The sequence below is a fragment of the Lotus japonicus genome, chromosome 4, assembly GCF_012489685.1.
Source record: "Lotus japonicus ecotype B-129 chromosome 4, LjGifu_v1.2".
Taxonomy (NCBI): domain Eukaryota; kingdom Viridiplantae; phylum Streptophyta; class Magnoliopsida; order Fabales; family Fabaceae; genus Lotus; species Lotus japonicus.
Window position 1 is genome coordinate 77,798,688 of NC_080044.1, and position 23,133 is coordinate 77,821,820.

A 23,133-nucleotide genomic window follows, 5' to 3' on the forward strand; every position below is an offset into this window, starting at 1 on the left:
GGAACCAAGAAGAACCTAACAATACAGTACAGAACCAGAACAAAATAACAACACAAAGCAAGCAACCCTGTGACAATCCAGCAACCACAGGGAAAAGTGCAGCCTTGGCCAACAAATTGGGGGGCAGATCACATATCCTGCCACCGGCGCAACCCCGCCGTCACCGCCATTGTCATTGTCAGAAGCGCACTCTACCACCGCCATGGAAGAAGAAACTCTAACACGCTGCCACCGGCGAAAATAGGATAGTCACTATGAAGAAACCCTATTAGTTGCTTTCTATGAAAAATGTTATGTTTTTTCAATGGTACGGTGTTGCAACATGAAAGACAACATGTTTCAGTTGAAGAGAATCAAATCAACATTAATGCAGTTGAAGGAAACAAATATTTCAGCAGCTATGGAAGAGGAAAGAATATGGAAGCGTTGGGCCTGAAGCCACAACAAGGCCCAAAAGGGACTCGAAGCAACAAATCTGGCTGAAGGATTATGTGCAGCCCAACAAGTGCAGAAAAGGACGAGAATTAGATGAGGAAAGCTAGTGAATCATTAGGAAAATATTTAAATAGTCTCATATTAAGAATGAGCCAATAGTAGTAGGTCTTAGTTACAAGAAGAGACAGAGCAGTCTAGATGGTTTCTATAATACCCACAATGTATCATACATGAATGATGTGGCCAATAAATAATTTACATTTATTCATTTTTTATTTATATTTTTGTTTTTTTCTTTTTAAATATGGAGGATGTGAATGGTTCTAATTGGTCCACAGTCTTTCGTGTATCATACTCACATTAAGTATTGTGGTATCGTAGCAAGCACAGTATAAATATGTAACTTTTATTTCAGTCAATTAATGAAAAAAGAGTTTGCTCAACATTTTCTTTTCTTTCCTTAATTTCCTTTTGGTTCTCTCTGCTATGGTTTCTTCATTCCACTTCATTTGCTTTTGAAACTAATCATTTTATTCTCTTTATTTTCTTCATATGCGAATCAATTTCTTTTCAGTTTTTCAATTTTATGACTCTTTCTTTTCTTCTATGTGGTTCGTTTCATTTCTCCAATTCCTTCTATCTTCATCTCGAATTATTCCAAGCCCTCAGTCATTTCAGCGAACTCACTCCAACATAATGGGTATGAATATGATCTCTGAAATTCATTTTGCGATTTTTCTTCTGAACCTACACGTAGCCAGTATTGTCTGTAATCATTAGGAAATACTTATTGTATTTGGTTGAAGTACCCCTTATATTTTATTTCAATATTATTCTCATTGCTTATAAAAAAAAATTAGGAAATGCTCTCATTCATTCATATTTCTAAATTGACCCTTCGCACCTCATAATAGATGTTACTTCTTCTTTTACTTAAGTTCCTAATTCTTTGTAATTTTTTTTGAAACTAATTCCTTTGTAAATTAAAGCACGGGCATGCTTTTAATTTAAATGTTCAAAAATGTCTTCTTTAATATTCATAAATATGAATTCATTAATCATGATCAAATATGGTCAACTAGCATAATAATATAAATTTTCCTTAATGGTTGGCTTTACATATATTTAGAGATTTAGGCTTAAACGTATATTTGGTCTCTCATTTAATGCAAATATATAATCGGACTCTCTAAATTTTAAAAATAAGATTTGTTGTCTTCTTTGTCAAAAAAAAAAAAAACATTTGTTGTCTCCAACATTATACTCTTTTTTTTAAGACAAGTGTCTTTCTTATGAGAAAATCTTGTTCGAGCGGGAACATTCACATCATGATGGAGCTAACCCTTCTAACAGAGTGTTTTTTCATTCATAAAACTCGAACCCAATACCTTATTTAATGAAATCAACCATGTACCACTTAAACAAAATACCCGTTGGTCTCCAACATTATACTCTATTAACAATTTTGGTTGTTATACCATTTTCCATTAAAAAAAATAACTATTCTTGAGCCAAAAGTGCAATTAAAAAAATTTGAGGCTTAAAAGCACTTTTGGTCCATTTTTGCTTTATGTGCAACTGGATACACTAAACTAAAAAAATCACATCCTTATACCCTGATGGTGGGGTTGAAAATGATAATTAAATGTTTTTTTAAATTACCCATGAGCTTCGTTGCCAAAGTATTACTCTGTTGTAACAAAAAAAAAATCTTATTCTGTTTTTTATTGCATTTTGATTGTTGTAAATGAATGTGAATCATATATTCATATGATTCGTTGTAATACCACTTTGTTGGATTCGTGGGGTAATTATATCGATCCATATAACATTAATCTTGCAATCATGAAAATGCAAGTAACATTTATTTGAACACCCTATTTTCAACACTATCTTATTTACTATCTTATTTATTAATTAAAAAAGATGTTATCACTCCTATAGCTTTGGTAATGTGTTTTTAAAATTTTCAATAAAAGATAGAAATTTGATATATGTGTATAACACACCTGAAATTAGTATCAAAAACCCTTTACAACTTCTAAATTGAAGTTATCCTAGTATTCTTAACCACCACATGGAACAGCTTCATCAGCCCTCTGATCAGGGGAAGCCTTGATCAACCTTACCCAGAAGAGGGTAGGAAGGAAGGTGAACGGTGGAGAAAACTGTGGTCGGTCAAGAGAGTTGGGGTGTCAAGAACGGTCCCAGGAAGGGTCCTGCAATGTACTCCGAAGCTTAAGTTAGTGAGGGTGAGAGGTATCAACATATTGGTTAAGTGTTAAAATGAGAATTACCTTGACTTCTTGTTATGGAAGGCCTTTTATACTAGATTAGAAACATGGGGTGGCCCCCAACTTAGGGGGTGGGTCATGAGTAGGGGTGGGAATAGGCTAGGCCTAGGTAGGCTTTGCTTAAATAGGCTTAGCCTGTTTAAAAATCTTAAGGCCTGAGCCTGGCCTATGGCCTATCAAAGGCTTTTTTTCGAGCCTGGCCTGGGCCTTCCGAAAGCCTGGCTTGGCCTGGTAGCCTGTTTAAAGACCCGTTTCACAACAAGAGTTTTACGTTTGTTAATAAATTTATCTGTAAAGAAGTTATCAAACTTATAAGCTAACGGGCTAAATTATACTAAAATAATATTTTCAACAATCAGACTTATAATATTATCAGCTAATAGGTCGTGATGAAACTAAACGAGATTATGTTGGTTTCTTAGAGTTGAAGAGCCAATTTAAAATCACACGCCATATTAAGATATTTAAATACGTCATATATTTATTTTTAAAAAGACTTATAACTTTGAATCGTTATATAAGTCAATTTGCTTAAATATACTAAAATCTCAATAAGTATATAATATCAAGATATTATTATAAATTTTTAATATATAGACATCATCAAGGGTAAAATATATTTATACTTATCATATTTACAATTTACCAAAAAATACTAATCATATTTACTTAAATAGGCTAGCCTGTAAGGCTTACAAGGCTTGTTGAATGGCCTGAGCCTGGCCTTTTTAACTAAATAGGCTTTTCAAAAAGCCTAAGCCTTGGCTATTTACCAATTTGGTCTGGCCTGGCCTGGGCCTGTGGTAGGCTAGGCCATAGGCCCCTACGAACGGTCTGGCCTATTCCCACCCCTAGTCATGAGTGCTTTGGGCTTCCGGGCGGCTCTCTACCGTAGGCTTCACATGTGGCTCCTCTCAGTCCCAGAGATCCTATGGTCCAGGGTTCCTTGTAACCCACACTCTGACCTCGAGACTTGACCCCAGCCCCCAAATACGGGGTGTGGGGTCTATGATGGGGACTGAGTTGATCTCTCTGAATGCGATGGGAACACTTATCCCTTGGTCTGTCCGTCCCGTTTGCGGAGTGATCATCAGGATGAGTCGTCCTTAGTCGTTCGTCCCTATTGGCTGATCGTCCCTTGGTTAGGTTGTCCCGTGCATGTGGTAACCGTCGGGACGTTGACCGTCCCGTAGACCGTCCTTCGGCTAGTCGTCCCTTCTGCTTGGTGGCCCCTGTTGAGTTAGTGGTTATTTTGGGATGGGTAGTCTTACTGAGGGACGGGGGTCGTTCCACCCGTACGGACGGGGAGGGGCCTCTTTGCCTGGTTCCCATAACAGTAGTCTAGGGGTTGGCATAATATCCGGTCCGATCGGAACCCGAGGAAACCGGAGTCAAACATGTGCATGCGGGCGGGTTTAGGTGGGTCAACGAGTGAAAGAAAGTGGTTAAGTGTGAGTAAATTCGGGCGGGCTCGGTTGAGAAATTATCAATCCATCAAAGCCCGAACCCGTTCGTGTAAAAGGGAAAGCACATATTATTAATACACTCAAGGTAATATCATGTGTTCAAAATTCAAACTTTAGACCCTGTGACCTATATAACGTGCAGTGCCTTGTCTTGTTATCCTAATATAATAGTATTTTTTTATCAAAAAAAGTTGACTACTCACAAGTTCTATGCTAGTCTATGACTTATAGGCCTATCAATGCCATCATGTGACTTCCATGTGAATACAAGTCCACAAAGACATAGAAACTCCAATCTCTATCTCTCCATTTTGAAACAACACCGACAAAAACAGTGTTCTTCACTTCTTCTTCTTCGCATAGCAACAATGAAGCTGCGACGATGCTTCCTTCTTCATCCAAGCTCAAAATTTTCTGAACAAAGAACCACAACTTTCACACCATGGTGCTTTGGAAGTGTGGCCATCGTTCATGTTCTTTGGCTTCACCGCCACTAAACCACCGCTGAGCCTGTCGCCAACCCCTATTCTCTTCTTTTTCTTTTTCTTGAGAAAAATTTCTGGGTAAGTCCACTAACCCTCAGATCCGATAAAACCCACCCGATCACCGGTTCACCCGACCAACCCACAAACCGACAAATCCGAGGCTCCCTTCGGATGGAAGCGGACCAGAACATTTGTGCTTCAGTTTTGGTCGGATTTAGCTTTTACGGCCCGAATCCGACCATAACCGACCGTTGCTCAGTCCTACAGTAGTCCCCTAGTTCTGGTTCAATAGGATAGTGGAGCGTGAACTGAAAGGCCACCGTAGTGTTGAAGGTTTGATGGTCTATTATGTATGTGGAAAGGGACTGCTCCGGCATAATAGACCGACTGAAGGTCGTTCTGACAGGGAAAGGGCCTCCTTGCCTGGCTCCTAGAACACCCTCCCAACCAAATAAATATACCTACAACAGCAGCTTGGAAATCAAAACCAACGCAACTAAAAAGCCCGAATTTTCCATGAAACGAATTGAGAGATTGGAGAATTAAACATGTAAAATAACGAGCGTGCGATGAAACTTCAATAAAAGATAGAAATTTGATATATGTGTAATGTGTATAACAGACCTGAAATTTGGATAAGACGAACAGGGTTGTGGGTGACAGGGTATTTTGACTATTTTCCGTTATCCAGAAAATTGGTGTGAGTATGGTAGCAATCACCCTTTTTATTCTTCTCATAACAACACACATGTGCAGTGAGTAGAGCGTTTTCTATCCTCCATAACTAACTCGGCAACTCCCACCCCTCTTCACTTTCCCGCCTAAATTGATTCTTGGCTTCTTCATTTTTCATTTGTATTTCAAAGCACCATTCTCTCTCTCTCTCTCTCTCTCTCTCTCTCTCTCTCATTCACAGTTCACATGCTTGCGAAATAAGTAATCCTTCACTTTTCATTCTTCTGCATCTCGTAGTTCAATTCGTCCTTAGTTTTTTGTCGACATTTTTTTTGTTTCTTTTCAAGATTGGAAGATTTGGTTTTCTGCGAGTTGCTGTCACAGTTCACCCACATATTTCATGTATTATCCCAAAAAAATAGTGTGTATTCTTCTCATTATAACACACATGTGCAATGCCTAAAAAAACACATACACATGTGCAGTGAGTAGAACAATCAAAAGGTATCACCCTAACTCCAAAATCCAATATATGAGAGGCTAATTATAACTATCATAATTTGTTCTATACGAGCTATTTGTCATGCTATTGTAACAAAAAAAGCTATTTGTCATGCCGTTGTAGATAAATTTGTTCCGAACAATCAAATTAAAACTTAGCCTAATTTGTTATGTCTGAGCTATTTGTCATGCTGTTGTAGATCAATTTCCCATGCTGACGCCAACTGCAATAAAAGCTCATGTGGTGGTACACCTTCCCAGTCCTCAGCTGTATATGTTGAAGCTCTACGTAAATTCAGCAAGAGATCTTTCTTCACTTTCATGAGAACGCCAAAAGTATCAGGGTAATTTTCCAATACTCTCTCCAACAGCTGAAACCATGAATTCAATATTTTAAGTCTCAGATGAAAGACATAAAGCATTGCACCAATTGCTAAGCAAATTACGTTGTGATTATTCTTTAATGTGTATCATATTATACAACCAATATCCTTATGAGCCAGATTGGCCAAATACATCTTGAAGATAAAATGTAAGATTCTATTCATCACTAGTGATGTGGTTCGGATAACAGGTATTTACACTAATCTAGCATGTTCTATTTCATCATGTAGTAAAAAAAGAAGGGGAAAACTCCTCTTTGTGAACTTTTAGTAAAGTGAACAAGGGTGATCTCACATTTGAATTTTAGCGGGTAAAAATCAGGATAGTCAAAAGAAATTGGGCACTAAAAATTAGGATGGTCAAAAGAAATTGGGCATGATAACATGTATTTACACTAATCTAGCCTATTCTATTTCATCATGTAGTAAAAGAAAGAAGGTGAAAGCTCCTCTATGTGAACTTTTAGTAAAGTGAGCAAGAGTTAACTTACGTTTTCTGTGCGTTATTTTGACCACTAAGTACTAGAATGGTCAAAAGAAATTGGGCATGATAACATGTATTTACACTAATCTAGCCTATTCTATTTCATCATGTAGTGAAAGAAAGAAGGTGAAAGCTTCTCTATGTGAACTTTTAGTAAAGTGAGCAAGGGTTAACTCACGTTTTCTGTGCGGTATTTTGACCACTAAGTACTAGGATGGTCAAAAGAAATTGGGCACTAAAGGATTTATTGGACTTCTATCCTCCATAACTAACTCGGCAACTCCCATAAATTCTTGGCTTCTTCATTTTTCATTGGTAATTCAAAACACTATTCTCTCTCTCTGTATGTTTCTCTCACATTCACAGTTCACATGCTTGCGAAGTAAGTAATCCTTCAATTTTTCATTCTTCTTCATCTCGTAGTTCAATTCGTCTTCAGTTTTTGATCGACTTTTTTTGTTTCTTTTCAAGATTTGAAGATTTAGTTTTCGGCGAGTTGTTGTCACAGTTCGCCCATGTATTTCATGTATTATACTTTCATGTATTATACCCAAAAAATTAGTGTGTATTCTTCTCCAACGACAAATCAGTATGGAATAATTCCGAACTTTGACTTGTCCAACGACAACTAAGTTTTCCAATAGGTAAGGTAAGGTTTCAACTTTGATGGCAAGTTTTCTGTTGCAAAGGAAATACAAGTACACAAACAGAAAAGATAGGAAATCAGAACGAGACTAAAGAAAAGAAAGCCCTTCCTCTTCATGCCAACCAGTTTTGCATAATACCTTGACATAAAAGCAAGCATTAGTTAGATAGGAAATTAGAACGAGACAAAAGAAAAGATGGAAGAAGCATAGTGATAATAATTGAGGTCTCTTATTACCATTCCAGCCCACAGTGCCTTAGTGGTTAAAATACCCCACAAACCTAGGGTCTAGCTTCCAATGACGATGTACTACCATATACACCTTAATAAGCAGGGAAGGAAAGATGTTTTCGAAATACTGGTAGAAAGCCACAGGAGGAGTTCCAACCAATCTCTGTAAGCCACAACAAAAAAATATACATCAATCATATATTTTGGAAAATCACATCAAACAAACTATTTAAAAGCAAAATACATTTAGTTCTCCATTCATCGTGAGCGTATTTATTTCTAATCGCCCTTATCAAATCTATTGTCAATGTGAAATTATAACGAACACCCGATTGGTTTAGGTCATTATATAACAACGTGTCCAACCTTTGACCTCAGTCCCTAACATGAATACTTGAAAAGCCACCCATAATATTCATCGGTGTTGTAAAATCGAGCCTTTCACTCACATCCCTTAAGAAGTGAAGCTTTTTTTCAGTTGGCCAGAAAAAATGATGCTCTAAAATATTCCTCACACTTGCCCTTAAATTACACAAAAAGATGAGTGTTAAGAGTGTAATTACTAACTTTGTTGACTAAGAAAATATATAAGGGTAATTTGAAAAAAATATATTTATATACCTTAATGTAGGTGTTGAGAATAACAAAGTCTGAATCATATGCTTAGCTTCAGGCATACCATTAATTTGGTGTAACTCAGATTTATTATTGCTCAATATATTTTGTTCAAACTGACCAGAATGAAGTCCAAACGGATGTCCACCACGCGTTAGGCAGTAGAACAACACTAACCCCAGACTGAAGCAATCTGAACCACGTGTTTGTGGTTCAGAATTAATTAACTCAGGAATTGACTCCGGAGCTCGTCATCCGAAAGTTCCATTGCCTGCAACATATTAAATCAGCGGTTAAGAGTTAGACATGTTACGATTCTCTCATCTTTCTATCTCTCACTTTAAATTTGATCTAAGATTTCAAACCAAAACTTACTGACCTGAAATATTTGACCTGAAATCAGCGGTGAAGATCGATATGGAGGAAACTTTTTACTGATTCTCATATCTGCTAATTTTGCACACAGTGTCGGGTCCATAATCATTAATACATTTAATGGTTTTAGATCTTTGTGCAGAACGTTCATATTGTGCAAATATGACACCCTTACCACCATATCTCTGAGTACAACATATAAATATTTAGTCATTATGTACACAATATAAACTTATAAACAACAAATAAAAAGTTTATATCTACCTCATTAGCTTTCTTAATAAAGGGGCAGGGTTTCCATTCTGCTCCCAAAGTAACGTAGCCCCAAGTCTATCCAAAAAATCTTTTACCATCTACTTGGATTGGGCTCCTTTCCACTAAAATAATGAATGAAATCTTACAGGGTACACCCACATCTTTCCAGCGCTATGTAGTAGAAGTTTTTACTTTGTCCCACAGTGTACATTCAGACAATGTTTGAATGACGGTCTGATGTGAGAAGCATATTCATTTCTCCCTTAAACAGCCTAGTGCGAGACTTATCAAGTCGTTTTACCATCAAGTCGTTTTACCGTAGAGGCCTGGGAATACAATTGAATGAGATCCAACTGCGATTTTCTGTCCAACTTGTTCAAATACTTCTAGCTTAGTATAATCAGTTACGATTCCTGGTTCTGGAACCAAAACCTCATTCACCATACTCCCTTCTGGTTCTGGAACAAAAACCTCATTCACCCTATTCCCTTATCTTTTATTCAGTATGAAGATCTTAAACAAAAAAATATGCCAACTGCGAATAGAAAAATTCAAGCCAAGGATGGGAGATGTATTGCCTATCTTCTACCCCCTTACACACGTCAAGGGAGGAGAAGAATATGAGTATGACAGCCTAAAAAGAATGAAAACAGTTAGTGAAAAGCACAGTAATCACAATTTATAAAAAGAAGAGAATTTTTAGTGCATTGCATTCCAATCAAGTAGAACCTATAATATTATGTATGACTGTATGAGGATTTAAACTTGTCAACGAGTGAAAGCAATAATTTGCATGCAATCCGCGTGGGTCATCATGGCATGATAACTGAGAATTCTCGTAGTACGCCGCCATTATCTTGTGAGGAAGTTTCGGAGGAGGTTATGGAGACTTCTCAGGCGGTGAAAAACAAAAACTTTTCAAATTCAAATGATGATGTGGTGGGTGGGTCAGCACAAGGTGAGCAGTGAGTTAGTATTAAAAAGGGGACGCACGTTTTGAAGTTTGGAAAGGGGTAAAAAAGGCTTGGAGTTTTGCCTAAATTGGAGAACCAAATATGTTAGGATTTCAGAAAAAAGAAAGTATCTCATAGAAGAAGAGAGTTATAGACAGAAAGTTAGTAATTACACTCTTAACACCAACCTTTTTGTGTAATTTCAGGTCAATTGCCAAGGAGATTTTAGAGCATCCTTTGTTTTTGGAACCATAAAAGAAAACTTCACTTTTTAAGAGATGTCAGTGAAATTTTTTTTAGGAAATTTCTGAAAACCCTCCAATAGCTTTTTTTGGTTGTTTTGTTGAGCATTAAGGATTGATTGGACTTCTTCCCGAGGGTTTCTATTCGTATTTCCAAAGCAAGTTTCATTCCCTGCTAATCGAGGTGTATAAGGTAGTATCTCCGTATTGAAAGCAAGACACGTTTTCTGTGCAGTATTTTGACCACTAAGTACTAGAATGGTCAAAAGAAATCGGGCACCGTGGGCAAAGGAATGGTAATAAGAGACCTCCATTATTATCACTATGCTTCTTCAATCTCTTCTTTTGTCTGGTTCTGTTTTCCTCTGTATCTAACTTTGGTTTCATGTGTTTACTATTTATGGATGAAGTTTCATAAAAGCACATGTAGAAAGAAACCTCAATGCTTTTGTGTCAATGTTGATTATGCGATTATAAAGGTTAGCATGAAGAGGAAGAACTACTTAGCTTTTTAAGGATGTTATATCCATGTTATCTTGTTCTTCAATCAAACTCTACTACATTATTGTTTATTTCCACCTCATTGTGTAGTTGCTAACAGAGTCCGGTTTACGTTTTCTCTTTCTTTCTCATGGTTTATCATTTTGAACTTTGTGTGTGCTTCCATGGCAGACAATCGACGCGAGCGTGTCGAAACTTCTTTCCTCACAACCATCAACTTCTTTCTCTTTTATGAATTCTATGTTATGTCATCAGAAAATTCTAACGTTTTATTTCTATCAATTCAAATATGGCAAAAGACACATGAATCCTAACTTATAGGTGACAGTTAGAGAACATATAATACCACAACTTCAAGACAGACAATATTATCATAGATGAGTGGGTATACAAAATAAGATTGGACTTGAAAATACATTTACTAGAAAGAAAATTAAAGTAGCTCTTATTATTGAAAAAATTATTTCATCTTAGGTGGTTTGAGAATAAAATAATAAGACTTATATTAGCATCCGTTAATAGAGTTGACCACATGAAGGATTGTCCTCTAGCTAAAGGTAGAAACTAGAAAGAGACAAAGAAAATCTATTATATATCTATATCATTTAGAGAGATCTAGAGGTAATTAAGTTTAAGTTTAAACTCAATAGATGACAAATTTTTTTAATGTTACTTGGTCGATATAGCTGCCCTGCGTGGTGAGAAAAGGCTTGACCTCTCTAGATGACAACTAAGTGAAACTACAAACTCTATGTTGTTGGCATTGAAAGTTTAGGTTGGCGGGCGCCTGAATTGATTTGTAGAGTAGGACGTCACACACGTTGGATTCCTTCAGTTTATGATGTGTATTACTCTTCTGTCTAACGGGTATCAGACATCCATTTGGAGCATGATCAAAATATTTTGAAAAATGATGAGAAAAATATTTACAAAGATAGGGGTTCGCCTGAAGCCAAACATTTGATTTCCAATGTGTTAAACCGTGAAGCTGATTTAAGGCATACAAAGGCAAGGCCTAGGCCAATTTGTAGAATTAGTATACAGTAATAGAAAAGAAAGACATTTTCTTGAATTAGATTACTATTCAACTCATCGAAAAATGTTACATGTGCTAGCTTTTATAGATAAGGAAAACCCGTGTAAATGGAAGAAATTGGAATACCCAATGTCAGGATTTCAAAGAACGAAAGTATCTTAGAGAAGAAGAGAATTAGAGAGAGAAAGTAAAAAATGCGAGTTTTAGGGAGAGCAATATGATCTCATAGACTAATTCTGTTACACATGTGTTAACTCACAACCCCCTCATGAGTCGTAAGACTATGAAGAGTCTAGCGTTTCGTTGCGCCACTCCAACAATGGTATCATAGCCAATGGTTCGTGGGACCATGGTAACGACTCCTTGTGTCGAAAGTCTTCCTAGAAATGTGGCTAGGCGGTGGGTTCCATTGCCAGCGAACAACGGTACAGGGGTGGATATGCTTCCGCAGAGGGGGGCCATGATAATGTGGAGGTGACTTGCACTTGAGGGGGAGATTGTTGAGAATTCAAGTGCGGAGTTGGAGTCACACATTGGTTAAGTTTGGGTGAGGAGAAGACTTTTTAAGAGATGTGACCCATAAACCTAATGCCTTAAGGTTTTGGGTTAATATGTAGCGTCAAGATCTCCTTGGTGTCTCTCATCGGCCTTGACTCATGGATCCTCGTTGTGACTCTCCCCAACGTGTTTTTGTACGAGACACTAAACTCCTCTATCTACTAATTATGTTATTAACAAATCTAGACAGAATTAACAAAACAAATATTTCTATCTATAATATATTAAATCTAAAGCGTGAAATGTGGCGTTGCCATGCACGTGTCATTTACTTTAGTCATATCACATATTTAAGTTTGTTGTCTATCCAAAGAGATTAAAGATCATTCATCTTCCACTATTCTAAATATAACTTGCATTATAATTTTTTTATAGGCAAATGTTAGTTGTTAGTAAACTAGTACATTTTATGCCTCATTAGGGTTCGAACCCTAACCCTGCACCTACAATTACCCTTAACTAAACCATGTGAGCTATCCATCCCCCAACTTGCATTATAATTAACTGACAAATATACTTGAGGGTATGTATGGAAAACATTCAGTAGCTTGCTGTCAAGAGACTTATTAGGACGCATCATGATCTAGCATTGCTAGGTGGCACGAGAAATTCATGCACACCACAATGCACGACCATGCAAAAATGTCATTCTAGTTTCTAAAATATTAAATAACAATTTAAGTGAGCAACACAAATCATCATCCAATGGTGTATATCAGTCGTGCCTCAAGGTGTGCTAACATTGTTGTATTGTTTAGCATTTTCCTATTATGAAATCAAACTGACATTGCGCGCCTGAGAATATACTAATAAGCAAGGAGCAGATGCTGACATTGCACGCAATTCCTGATAATCGGTCTTCACTAGGGCAGAATAATTCAGGTCAGTTCAAAAGTTTGGTTTTACTTATTTTTGTTGAAATCTTAGATCTAATAGAAAGTGAGAGAGAGATAGAAAGACGAGAGAATTGTAAGATTAATACAAATATGCTCAATAGACACTCTATGTAACCAAAGGAAAATTGCTACACCTAGGAGCAAAAAAATATAACCAAAAGTAGATTTTTTAAAATCTACACATCCAACATAGTGTGACCCGAGTAGTCAACCACTTCAATGTGATATGACCTTTTGTGTGTAAGCTTATAGTCATTGGTTCCTTGTAAGGGCCAAGGAATTCATTTGCATCTTTCTAGTGGTGTATTACGGGATTACTTTGATCTCGACCTAACATTCCAACATCAAAATAAATATCTGGCAGAGTGCATGTCTACACATACATTAAATTTCGAATCATTGATGGACATGATATATACTCAATTTTCTTTGGCCCCAAATTATTTTTATGACATTGTATATTACTATACTTGTCCCCTTTATGAATTGGAACTATACTCATGGAACAACTTTTCATTCTAAATCTCTCTAATAATTTATTGATATAACCTTTCTTAGACAACCCTAACACTCCTTGTGATTTATTACAAATATATTTATTTCTATCACATATGATGTCTCATCCCCATATCTTTCATTCCAAAGTTAATATAGAGATCTCTTTACACCATATAACAAACTCATATCATTAGTAGCAAGTAGAGTATCATCAACATATAAAATCAAAATAATAAAACAACTTCCACTAACCTTCATAACATAATGGTATCATTGAACTTGAGATACATGTATGTTTTTTTCTTTTCTTTCCAGAAATACAAACCGGGCCTTCATTTTTGTGGGTTGTAAAATGTAGATTGCAATTGTAGTCTTTCCTTGAACACATTGTGTCATAGAAGTTGAAAAATGATCGTATTTGTTTTAATATTACATAGACCCTTTTAACCATGTAACATATCTATATATCTATATATTGTATACAAATGTAACAAATGAAATTAACTTGAATAATACTATTAATTTTTTTAATTAATTAATATGATAAATAAAATATTATAAAAAATGTATGCTGAATTTTAACCATTACTTATTATATATAGTTTAACTTGAACAACAATGTTAACTATTAACAAAATTTCAACTGTTATATTAAATTGACTTGTAACAAAAAAGAATGACTTGGACAAGTGTGTTGCATTGTTATTTAGCTCTTCATTTATTAAATAAATTGTTAGAGATTCGATTTTGAATTATTGCAAATGAAAAAGAAGTAAAAAACTCATTTTTCCTATTGTTAAATAAGCTGATAGTGTGACGAGAGACTAATTTTACTACCACTTGCTTTGGAAAGATTAAAAGATAACATTAAATTAACTTGAACGACAACAATAAATGTTATATCTAATAAATGAGAGCTTAGAGCACGTTTTCCTCCGATGCCTAGCTGCTCGAAGCTTCTGGTTTGGATCGCCATTGGTGTTGAGGATAGAACGCTTTGCCTCCATAACAGATTTCAGGGAGGAAGTGTTGCGTGATGGAGATGAAGAGTCCATTGGACTTGTGCAGACGCTATGCTATGCTCTATGGGAAGCAATGAATAACACCAGATTCAATAGTGGTTCAACGCGCACTCATGTTGCTGCCAGGATCTCGAACATGCATGCAAAGAGACCAGCCTCATTGCAACTCATCTCAGGCGGTGTGGGGAAGGCCAATCTGAGGGATGGTTAAAGTGAATATTGACGCTTCTTTTGTTAATGGCAGACCAGCTGGGTATGGAATGGTGGCACGCGACTTTGAGGGAGAGGTTATGACGGCGGCTATAACGTTCCCAATAGCTTCTCTCTCCCCTTTGTCGGCGGAGGCCGGTTGTTTCCATTGGGTGCTTCGTTTGGCTATAGAGTTGGGCTTTTGACGTGTAGAGTTTGAGACGGACTACTTGCAATTGTTTGACCGGTGGAAGACAAGCAGGGAAAGTGCATCTTTTTTAGCTACTATTGTTAGTGAGTGTCGCTCTTTAAGTTATGCTTTTGATGTTTTTTCCTTTTCTTTTGTAAGACGATCTGGCAATGCTTTAAATGATTTGTTGGCGAGGAACGCTTTCCACTTACACTAATGCAGTGTGGGTGGAGGAAGTTCAGAATATTGCTTCACATTTGGTGGCTCAAGATATTTTGGCATTTATTCCTCTTGTAGCTTGATTTTAATAAATTCTCATTTAAAAAAAATGATAAATAAAATACTATAAAATATGTATGTTAGATTTCAACTACTGACTTGGACAATAGAATTAAATGTTATATTTAATATAACAAATAAAATACTAAAAATGTACGCTTAAGCTATTAGCTGTATTAAATTGACCTGAATAATAAAGCATGTTACACTTAATATAATAAATAAAATAGGATAAAAAAGTGCATGTTACATTTCAACTATTACTTCTATTTTTCTTTTCTTTGAATCTTAAGTATTATTCACGGAGTCAATTTTGTTTGAGTTGGGTAAAACTATTATGTTTCATCAAGTGCGGATTTATTGAACTAGATAATAGGTCAACTAACTTGAAATTGTTCTAACTTAAACAAATGTCTCAAATTTAAATTTATATGAATGTCGGCTTTGTTAATTACGAGTTATGATATATACACACCTCTACACTCTTTTCCACTTTCATTTTCTATCTATTTCTCTTTTCTCTATCAATCAAATCACATATTTACTTTTTCTCTCATTTCTTCTTATCTCTCTCTTCCTCCACCTCTCTACACCTAAAAAATGAGGTGTCAAGATATAATTATTCATTAATTACTTCTAAGTTTGTTTTTGGTCAAACAGAAGAGATTATTAAGACAAGGCCCACCAAAACCATATTTAAGCTATAAATGGCCCAAATAGTCTGAAAAAGCAAAAGAGAAAAAGGCCTATGGTTAATTTTTCTACTCCCGCGATCCTTTTTCACTCTGAAAATTCATTTCCAGAATGCAGCTATTACCGAAAAGTAATTTCCAGAAATAAAATTTAGTAGCGTGGGTCAAATAAAATATGATAAAAGCAAGGCCCTTTCATGAGAGCTGTACTATTACGGGCTTTTTTGGGGTGCATTTATCTAACGCAGAAAGGCCCAAAAGGCGCGTTTCCAAGAGTGTTGCGAGGTCAGTGAATTGCATAGGAAAAATGTTTTCATTACATTTCTTTTAAATTAGCTCTTAAAATGAGGGGAAATGTTGAGTAAATAGTGATACTAAAATTTTTCAGTTTAGAACCTAACTACCTAAAGAGTGAAAAATGAAAAGTGATATAATCATTCATCTAACCAATCAGATCGTCATGATCAAATATCACTCTATAGCAAGTAGTAACTAATTGCTCTGCAAAAGAAACAACTAATAGAGGCAAAATCCATTACACCTACTAATCAATCAGGAAATTTGTGAAATCGGAATCACAAAAAATTTATTGGAGTATTGCATTTGCTGTTTACAGTGTACAACATATCATAGGAAAATTCACATTTCATTATGAATGCAGAATGCACAAACTAACAAGAACAAAGCAATTATACTAAAATATGCAAGAAAAGAACTAAACAACAAATGTGACCAAGTTTCACTTCAGCAGAGAAAGAAGTGGACCGTCTTCATCATGATCAGAATCACATTCACAGGCCATGGTGGTCTTCAATCTCCACCATTGGTTTCACCTGAGGCATGGGTGATACAGCAGCAGCAGCGACGCCGCCACAACCAGCGCAGGCCCCTTCCATCGCCTGACCAACAGAATCTGGAATATCATCAGCCATTCCTTCCGCCGCTGCTCCTCCACCGGCGCCTAAGAAAGTATCATAAGCCGCTGCCACGGGATTAATGTGCGGAAACGGCAAGTACACGCTGTGCACCACAATCTTGATGTTGCGCATGACATCCGGCACCTTCACCCTCACATAGTTAATCCTCATCGGCGCCGACGTAGCTCCTCCGCCGGAGGTTGTGATGAGCAGCGGTTGGCCTCTTTCCAATGTCGGCAGAGCAGTCCCTACATGAAGCTTCTCCAGATCTGCAATCGTCAAGTAACGGTTCGGCACGATGTGGAACCTGACATTGCTGATGTACGAGTGTGAACCGGAGAAGATGGAAAGATCGTCGACGGCGAACACCGTCATGTTGCTGAGAGTCACGAGCTCTGCGTACTTGACCTTCATCGCGAGTGCGAGGATGCTGAATCCGTTGTTACGGAGCCTGAGCATGGCGTCTTTGAGCATGAGACGCATGAATGTAGGCTGCATCGGAGGAGCGCCGTGAGTGTGGTGGAGATGATGACCGGAACGGTGATCTGGATGGTACGGGAAGGAGAGCGAGGTCATCCTCTCGACATCGCAAGAGAACGGAGACAGCGGAGAAACGAAGCCTTGAAGGCCATGAACCACGACCATGCCGTTGTTGAACAGATCCGGCTGCGTGATCTCCACGCCTCCGATGAAGACCTTCGGAGCGACGGCGGCGCTGGTGTTGTGATTGACCGATTCGGCGGTAACGGTGATGCATCGTCCCGGACTCAAGGTCTCGATCTTGGTGCCAAAAGAAAGTTTCCTCAGATAATCGATGGGGAAGAGACCTGGAACGATGTGCTCGCGGAGGAGATTAGGCACGGAGCAAGAAAAGCAAGTCCGGAGCGAGGAATCCGACGGAGCGAAGATAGTGGAAGGACCATTCCAGGCAGAGGAAGCTGCAGTTACAGTTGCAGCAGCGTCAGAGAGCGACGGCGCCGCCGTCGCAAGGTCGTGGAAACCGAGATGTGACAAGATCGGAGGAAGAAGCGCAGTGTGGGAGAAGAACGAGTGTTCTTGAAGATCGTGCGGAGGAGGCGGTGGCGTTGAATGAGCGAAAGCAGCTTCCATTCCTTCAGTGGCGGTGACCTTGGGGCAGCAGAGCACGGCGGCGAAGAAGACGGTGCAGAACAAAGCGAATCGAACTGAGAAATTTTCCATTGCGGAAACAGAGAAAATCAGATTCAAGAGTGAATGCGGTTGCGAAATGAAGCGAGTGAAGAGTTGCAGGGTATTTATGTGTGTATGTAAAGCACGCGCCAGTGAGAGAGCGAGGGAAAGAAACGGTTATGAGAACGGTGAAGGCGGTTATTGGAATCTTGGAAAGCGCGCTTGTTAGTTAGATTTGAAACTGATTCAGTTAGAGGCGTTGAGTCACGCGTTCCTCGCCGGTGAATGGAAAATAAAAGGAGGGAAAACTTTTATTTATTTATGAGATTAAAAAAAAGAAATAAGAAATTAAAGGAGAAAAGATATTTTATATTTATTTAAAAAATGAAACGTTATCCTTCGAGAGCCATACGAAGAAGAGAGAAACAGATAGGTGAAGAAGAAGAAGAAGAAGAAAATGGCACTCTCACTCTCCTCTTGTTTAACAGTTCCTAATCGTTCTTCTTCTTCTTGTGTTCGGAATTGCAAGGTGAAGAGTAAGGTGGTGTGTTGTTCGGCGCGTGGCGGGAACGATAGGAATCGAATTTGGGGGATTGGGGTTGGGGTTGTGGCGGCTTGTGTGGTGGGTTTAACGGCGTTGGAGGCGGATGCGACGAGGATAGAGTACTACGCCACCGTGGGAGAGCCGTTGTGTGAGCTTAATTACGTGAAGTCTGGCCTCGGTTACTGCGATATTGTTGAGGGTTTCGGTGATGAAGCTCCTCGCGCGGAGCTTATCAATGTCACTGAGTCTCACTCACTCAATTTCTATATGATGAACAGTTTACTTTGTTGATTACTCATTGTTTGTCTCTGAATGATTGATGTATACGTACACTGCAGGTTCACTACACTGCAAGATTTGGCGATGGGACAGTGTTTGATAGCACCTATAAACGTGGAAGACCTCTCACCATGCGCATTGGTGTTGGCAAGGTAAATAAGTTCTCCTCTCCTCACTGTTAAATTGTTTGTAAATTGAATTGTTGCATACTTTTCCTGAGAGTTTGTCAAATTCAGGTAATCAGGGGACTGGATCAGGGGATTTTTGGGGGAGATGGAGTAACTCCAATGCGAATAGGTATCGAATTTAATCGATGCGTTTAAGTTTCTTAGGTATCGAATTTAATTGATACGTTTAAGTTTCTTAGGTCACGGTGGTTAATGTTATTTGCTAATTAATCTACCATTTTGACCCAGGTGGGAAACGCAAACTGAAGATTCCTCCAATGTTAGCATATGGCCCTGAACCTGCAGGCTGCTTCTCAGGTTTCATTTGAGCTTTAATTGCAGCAATTACCTAATTTGTTCATAAACATGGAAAATTCCCTTTTAGCTTAACCTGCAACTGAGATCATTATTCATTGGCTAGTTGTGCATTTAGTATAGCATATTTGTGTGTGCTTTTACCTCCAATGAAAACTAAGGCCATTGTTTTGATTTTTATAAAATTCATGCCTGCTTGTTTTAGGATATGCTACCGCAGATAGAGTGTATGATAATTATCAGAAGATGAAGCGAGTTGTTAAATATGTTAGATTCTGACATTTTTGTTACTGATTCAATAGGTGATTGTAATATACCGGGCAATGCCACTCTTCTGTATGATATTAATTTTGTTGGAATTTATAACGGCAATGCAAAGTGAAGGAAGCCGAAATTGATCTGATGTATATATGCGTATGAACCACACTGGATCAAGTGAGTTTCCTGGTCTCCTGAGAATAAATACCTAGATTAGATTGTTGAAATGGTACCCAAGCACACAGATTGCTGTGTGCAGCTTATTTTCTATGTGCACGGCACCTAAACATGTTGCTTTTATGTCCATGTTATCAAAATAGTAGCCATCACCTTCCAATCTTGCTCATATAACAAGCTTGTATGCATTTGTAGGTGTATGCAGCACCTTCATGATTTAACATTGATCAACTGCTTTAGTGGTTTAACTAGTTGGTTTTGATTACATCTAACAAGCAACATTAAAATTAGCTGACCCTAGTGATCATAGTTAAAGCATAGGCTGCTTTATATTTCTCCTCTTGTAAAATACAGGGTTGTTTGTGAAATTTACATCACCCTGCCGAGTGATTTTATGATAAATATGTTGTTTGTTTGCTGTGTAATCGATCTTGTAGCAAGTAGTGTCAGGTAGATATAGACCCATATTTATGAACTAATATATCTTCCTAAGGTATAGAGGAAAAAAACCCTTAAAACTATAAATGACATTCTGGTATGCTTTCTTTGCTTCTCCATGTATAATTACAATTTCCAGTAGCTTAGAGCAATGAACTTGACTTTTTTACTAGTGAATGTGGATCAACTTGTTTGGCAGAATCTCCTCCCTGAGTCCAGCTATCTCAAGTTACTGTTCCTGGTTAGTACAGTTGGACATGATTGACCTGAATACCTTTTGAGAGCAAAAGGAACTATTTCTGGTGTAGTGATATAGACTAGACAAATCAGGTGTATCTCTCTGCACACGGCATGCAATGTAATTTTTGTATCTTTAGTGTAAAAGTAATTTTCAATTATGCTCTCTAATGATGAATCCAATAATTCTTAGTATGATAAATGTCATTGTCATCCCTATTGCTTTATATGCTTTACCCTTTTGAATATGATCTTGTTCTGTATATGCTCAGAATAATGAAATGCATTGGGAGAATCGTAGTTTCAAATTATTTACTAAACTAGTTAAAAATATTCAAAGATAGTTAGCCTTGATTAAGTTTTCTTTGAGTTTAATTCATCTAAAATTGGAAATATTTTCCTAAAGATATCCTCAATTGTAATTCTCTGAAAAACAAATTTTGCACACTTGAAGAACTGCAATTTTTTGAATCATCTGTAGTGGTCCTGAGTTACATGTGCCTTTACACTTTGTTAGGAAGGGACAGGGAAAACACAAAAGGGCAAAGCAGAAAAATTAAAGTTGATTCCTACTTCACGTTGTTTGAGAGAAAAGGATATGCCTTGCTTGAATATTGTTACTCCTGTTAACTCCAGCTTCTTCTGGGAAATATGCATTTGGAATTCAATTATGTTTTTAAAATTTTAGTCCCAATTCAGGCGCTCAAAAAGTTTCTTTTTAGGTAAATAGAGGGGCCAAATGCTCCAGAACTAGGGAGCAAGCAACCATCCAGGTTAGGCAAAAGGCAACGTCAAACACTATTAATGTTTATACTGTTGGAAAAGGATCAGAATTCAGAGCCTGTACCTCTGCTAGCAATTTTGAATTTATAACAGTTACTTGCTGCTTCCTTTTCGTGAAAGTATTGCTGATGATTTGCTGTTGCTTTTTTCACCCTCCTCTGATGATAAAACTTTGCTATTTTTCTCTTCCAACTCCAAGGACAAACAAAAACATATATACCAGTATGATTTTCTTAAATCTCATTTCTTTATCATCACTTTGCCATCATATTCCTTTTCTCTTCACTTTGTATCTCTCTTCTCTATTTTCTAGTGAAAGAATATGTATAGACACACACATTGTAGTTTTATTTACCATTTCAACCCTGCCTGCACTCTTCATTTGCAATTCACATGATTGGTTAATTGTTAAGCAGTGAACACCAAATCCAGGTTGATTTCTGGGAGAAAGAAAGAGAGCCATTTTTTGTTTGGTCAATAAGAAAGAGAGCCATAACAACAACAATTTCCTATCTCAAGGTCAAGGCCCACCCAGACTAATTACTGCAAAACTGCAACCAGGTACACAATGCACAGTCCCAAAAGCTGAAGCTAAAATTAGGAAAACAATGATAACAGCAACACAGGTCTCTTCTCATCCTTTTCTATGCAAAGAAAAGTCTACACAGACTACACTCTGGGAAAACCAAAAGGTTGGAAATTGACCAGAAAAAGAGACAGGAAAAACAAAATAACATAATTAACATACTACGCTGAAAATTTAAAATTTACATAAAAAAAAAACATCGTTGTCTACATGATAGAGCAGGCGTTAGGGTTCTCATCACTGAACATGTTGCTGTAAGGGTCTTCATATCTTGTCACTGTTCCAGTTGCAGCAGTGGTTTCAACTCTCCTCACATAACCAGCAGGAGCCTTCTTGTCATAAGCTGGAGCAGCGTATGGATGAGCCACCAAGTTGTAAGGCACATAAGGCCAAATCTCAGCTCTCTTCCCTGTTGACTTAGCCTTCTTTAGCACCTTGTTTGGCTCAACATAACCAGTTACTGTCACTTTTTGCTGTTTACGGTTTATCTCCACTGACTTTACCCCTGAAATCACCATTTCATTCCATCAGGTTCATGTTAAATGCCACTGATAGATAAAAGATAGATGATGAGAAGGATTTAACTTACCACTTAGTGAAGAGAGGGTTTTCTTGACCTTAAGCTCACAGCCATCACAGTCCATCCTCACTTTTAGCTCTACTGTCTGTAACTGCTTCTTCTTCTTCATCTTGTGGTGGTGGTGGTAACCACTTCCCATTAGATCAGACAAGTACTCCAGAGTACCAGAAATCCCCATTTTCTGTATATTCAGAAGTAAATTGGCCTTTAAACAAAATAATGAACAAGACTTGACAGTGAGTATATATGATATGAAAATAGGATCACAATTTCTAGCTGAACTTCTTAATGTGTAACAAAAAATACAGGAGTTAGACTTGAGTGAAAAGGGTGTTTGATGAGTGATATGCAGGGGAGCATAGCATATATATAGCAGATAGCTTGATCATGACTTGAATGTAGAGATGGATTAATGTTTAAAAAGAGGGAAGAAAGCGGTCCAAGAAAAGAAAGAAGTTGCAAGGAACTTTCTTTCTGAAAAAATGGATTCCTTCCTTACCTTCAAATAATCAATAAACAATGCTGCTCTGCTCTATGAAGAACTTCTTTTGCTTCGTTTGAGATATTTCACACAAGCCTACTTATAGAGGCGTTTAATCAGATTCAAACAGAGGAAAGGTTGTGGGCCCCCACCTACACCAGTAAACAAAGGCCTTTTTCGTACCCCTGCTTTTGCCTTAGAGTTAGAGATGTCCTTGATTGTAATTTATATAATGGGTTCTAGGATTAGGATTAAGTGTATATTATGATACACGGTGAAAAACCACGGTAAACAGAAATAATTTTTCTTAACTTTTTTGAT

At 37.5% G+C, this 23,133-nt stretch overlaps 3 protein-coding genes across 6 annotated transcripts; 1 reads left to right on the plus strand and 2 right to left on the minus strand.

The window, feature by feature from the left end:
- Nucleotides 1–16,451: 16,451 nt before the first annotated feature.
- LOC130714396 (uncharacterized) lies at nt 16,452–18,230 on the minus strand. The gene has a single exon (XM_057564297.1). The coding sequence runs from the start codon at nt 18,016–18,018 to the stop codon at nt 16,693–16,695; it is 1,326 nt and encodes a 441-aa protein (XP_057420280.1). The 5' UTR covers nt 18,019–18,230; the 3' UTR covers nt 16,452–16,692.
- A 119-nt stretch (nt 18,231–18,349) lies between these two features.
- Nucleotides 18,350–20,609, plus strand: LOC130714397 (photosynthetic NDH subunit of lumenal location 4, chloroplastic). 3 transcript variants are annotated; one of them, XM_057564299.1, is made up of 6 exons: nt 18,353–18,748; nt 18,850–18,942; nt 19,027–19,087; nt 19,207–19,275; nt 19,575–19,707; nt 20,319–20,609. In XM_057564299.1, exons 1-5 carry the CDS (start codon nt 18,425–18,427, stop codon nt 19,652–19,654), a joined length of 627 nt encoding a protein of 208 aa, XP_057420282.1. In that variant the 5' UTR covers nt 18,353–18,424; the 3' UTR covers nt 19,655–19,707; nt 20,319–20,609. The 3 variants fall into 3 exon arrangements, with proteins under 3 accessions (XP_057420283.1, XP_057420282.1, XP_057420281.1); XM_057564298.1 differs by having other exon boundaries at nt 18,354–18,748; nt 20,345–20,609; XM_057564300.1 differs by lacking the exon at nt 20,319–20,609 and having other exon boundaries at nt 18,350–18,748; nt 19,027–19,122; nt 19,575–19,643.
- A 1,131-nt stretch (nt 20,610–21,740) lies between these two features.
- On the minus strand, nt 21,741–22,955 carry LOC130715781 (heavy metal-associated isoprenylated plant protein 23). 2 transcript variants are annotated; one of them, XM_057565900.1, is made up of 3 exons: nt 22,831–22,955; nt 22,341–22,512; nt 21,741–22,256 (listed from the first exon to the last, which is right to left on the minus strand). In XM_057565900.1, the coding sequence occupies exons 2-3, from the start codon at nt 22,507–22,509 to the stop codon at nt 21,958–21,960; spliced, it is 468 nt and encodes a 155-aa protein (XP_057421883.1). In that variant the 5' UTR covers nt 22,510–22,512; nt 22,831–22,955; the 3' UTR covers nt 21,741–21,957. The 2 variants fall into 2 exon arrangements, with proteins under 2 accessions (XP_057421883.1, XP_057421882.1); XM_057565899.1 differs by lacking the exon at nt 22,831–22,955 and having other exon boundaries at nt 22,341–22,804.
- Between the last annotated feature and the right edge of the window lie 178 nt (nt 22,956–23,133).

Coding starts and splice junctions, on each gene's coding strand:
- LOC130714396 (XM_057564297.1), bottom strand. CDS start 18,018: ATGGAAAATTTCTCAGTTCGATTCGCTTTGTTCTGCACCGTCTTCTTC.
- LOC130714397 (XM_057564299.1), top strand. CDS start 18,425: ATGGCACTCTCACTCTCCTCTTGTTTAACAGTTCCTAATCGTTCTTCT. Junction 19,088..19,206: donor AGTAACTCCAATGCGAATAG/GTATCGAATTTA, acceptor ATTTTGACCCAG/GTGGGAAACGCAAACTGAAG. Junction 19,276..19,574: donor ACCTGCAGGCTGCTTCTCAG/GTTTCATTTGAG, acceptor CTGATTCAATAG/GTGATTGTAATATACCGGGC.
- LOC130715781 (XM_057565900.1), bottom strand. CDS start 22,509: ATGGGGATTTCTGGTACTCTGGAGTACTTGTCTGATCTAATGGGAAGT. Junction 22,257..22,340: donor AACCCTCTCTTCACTAAGTG/GTAAGTTAAATC, acceptor TGGTGATTTCAG/GGGTAAAGTCAGTGGAGATA.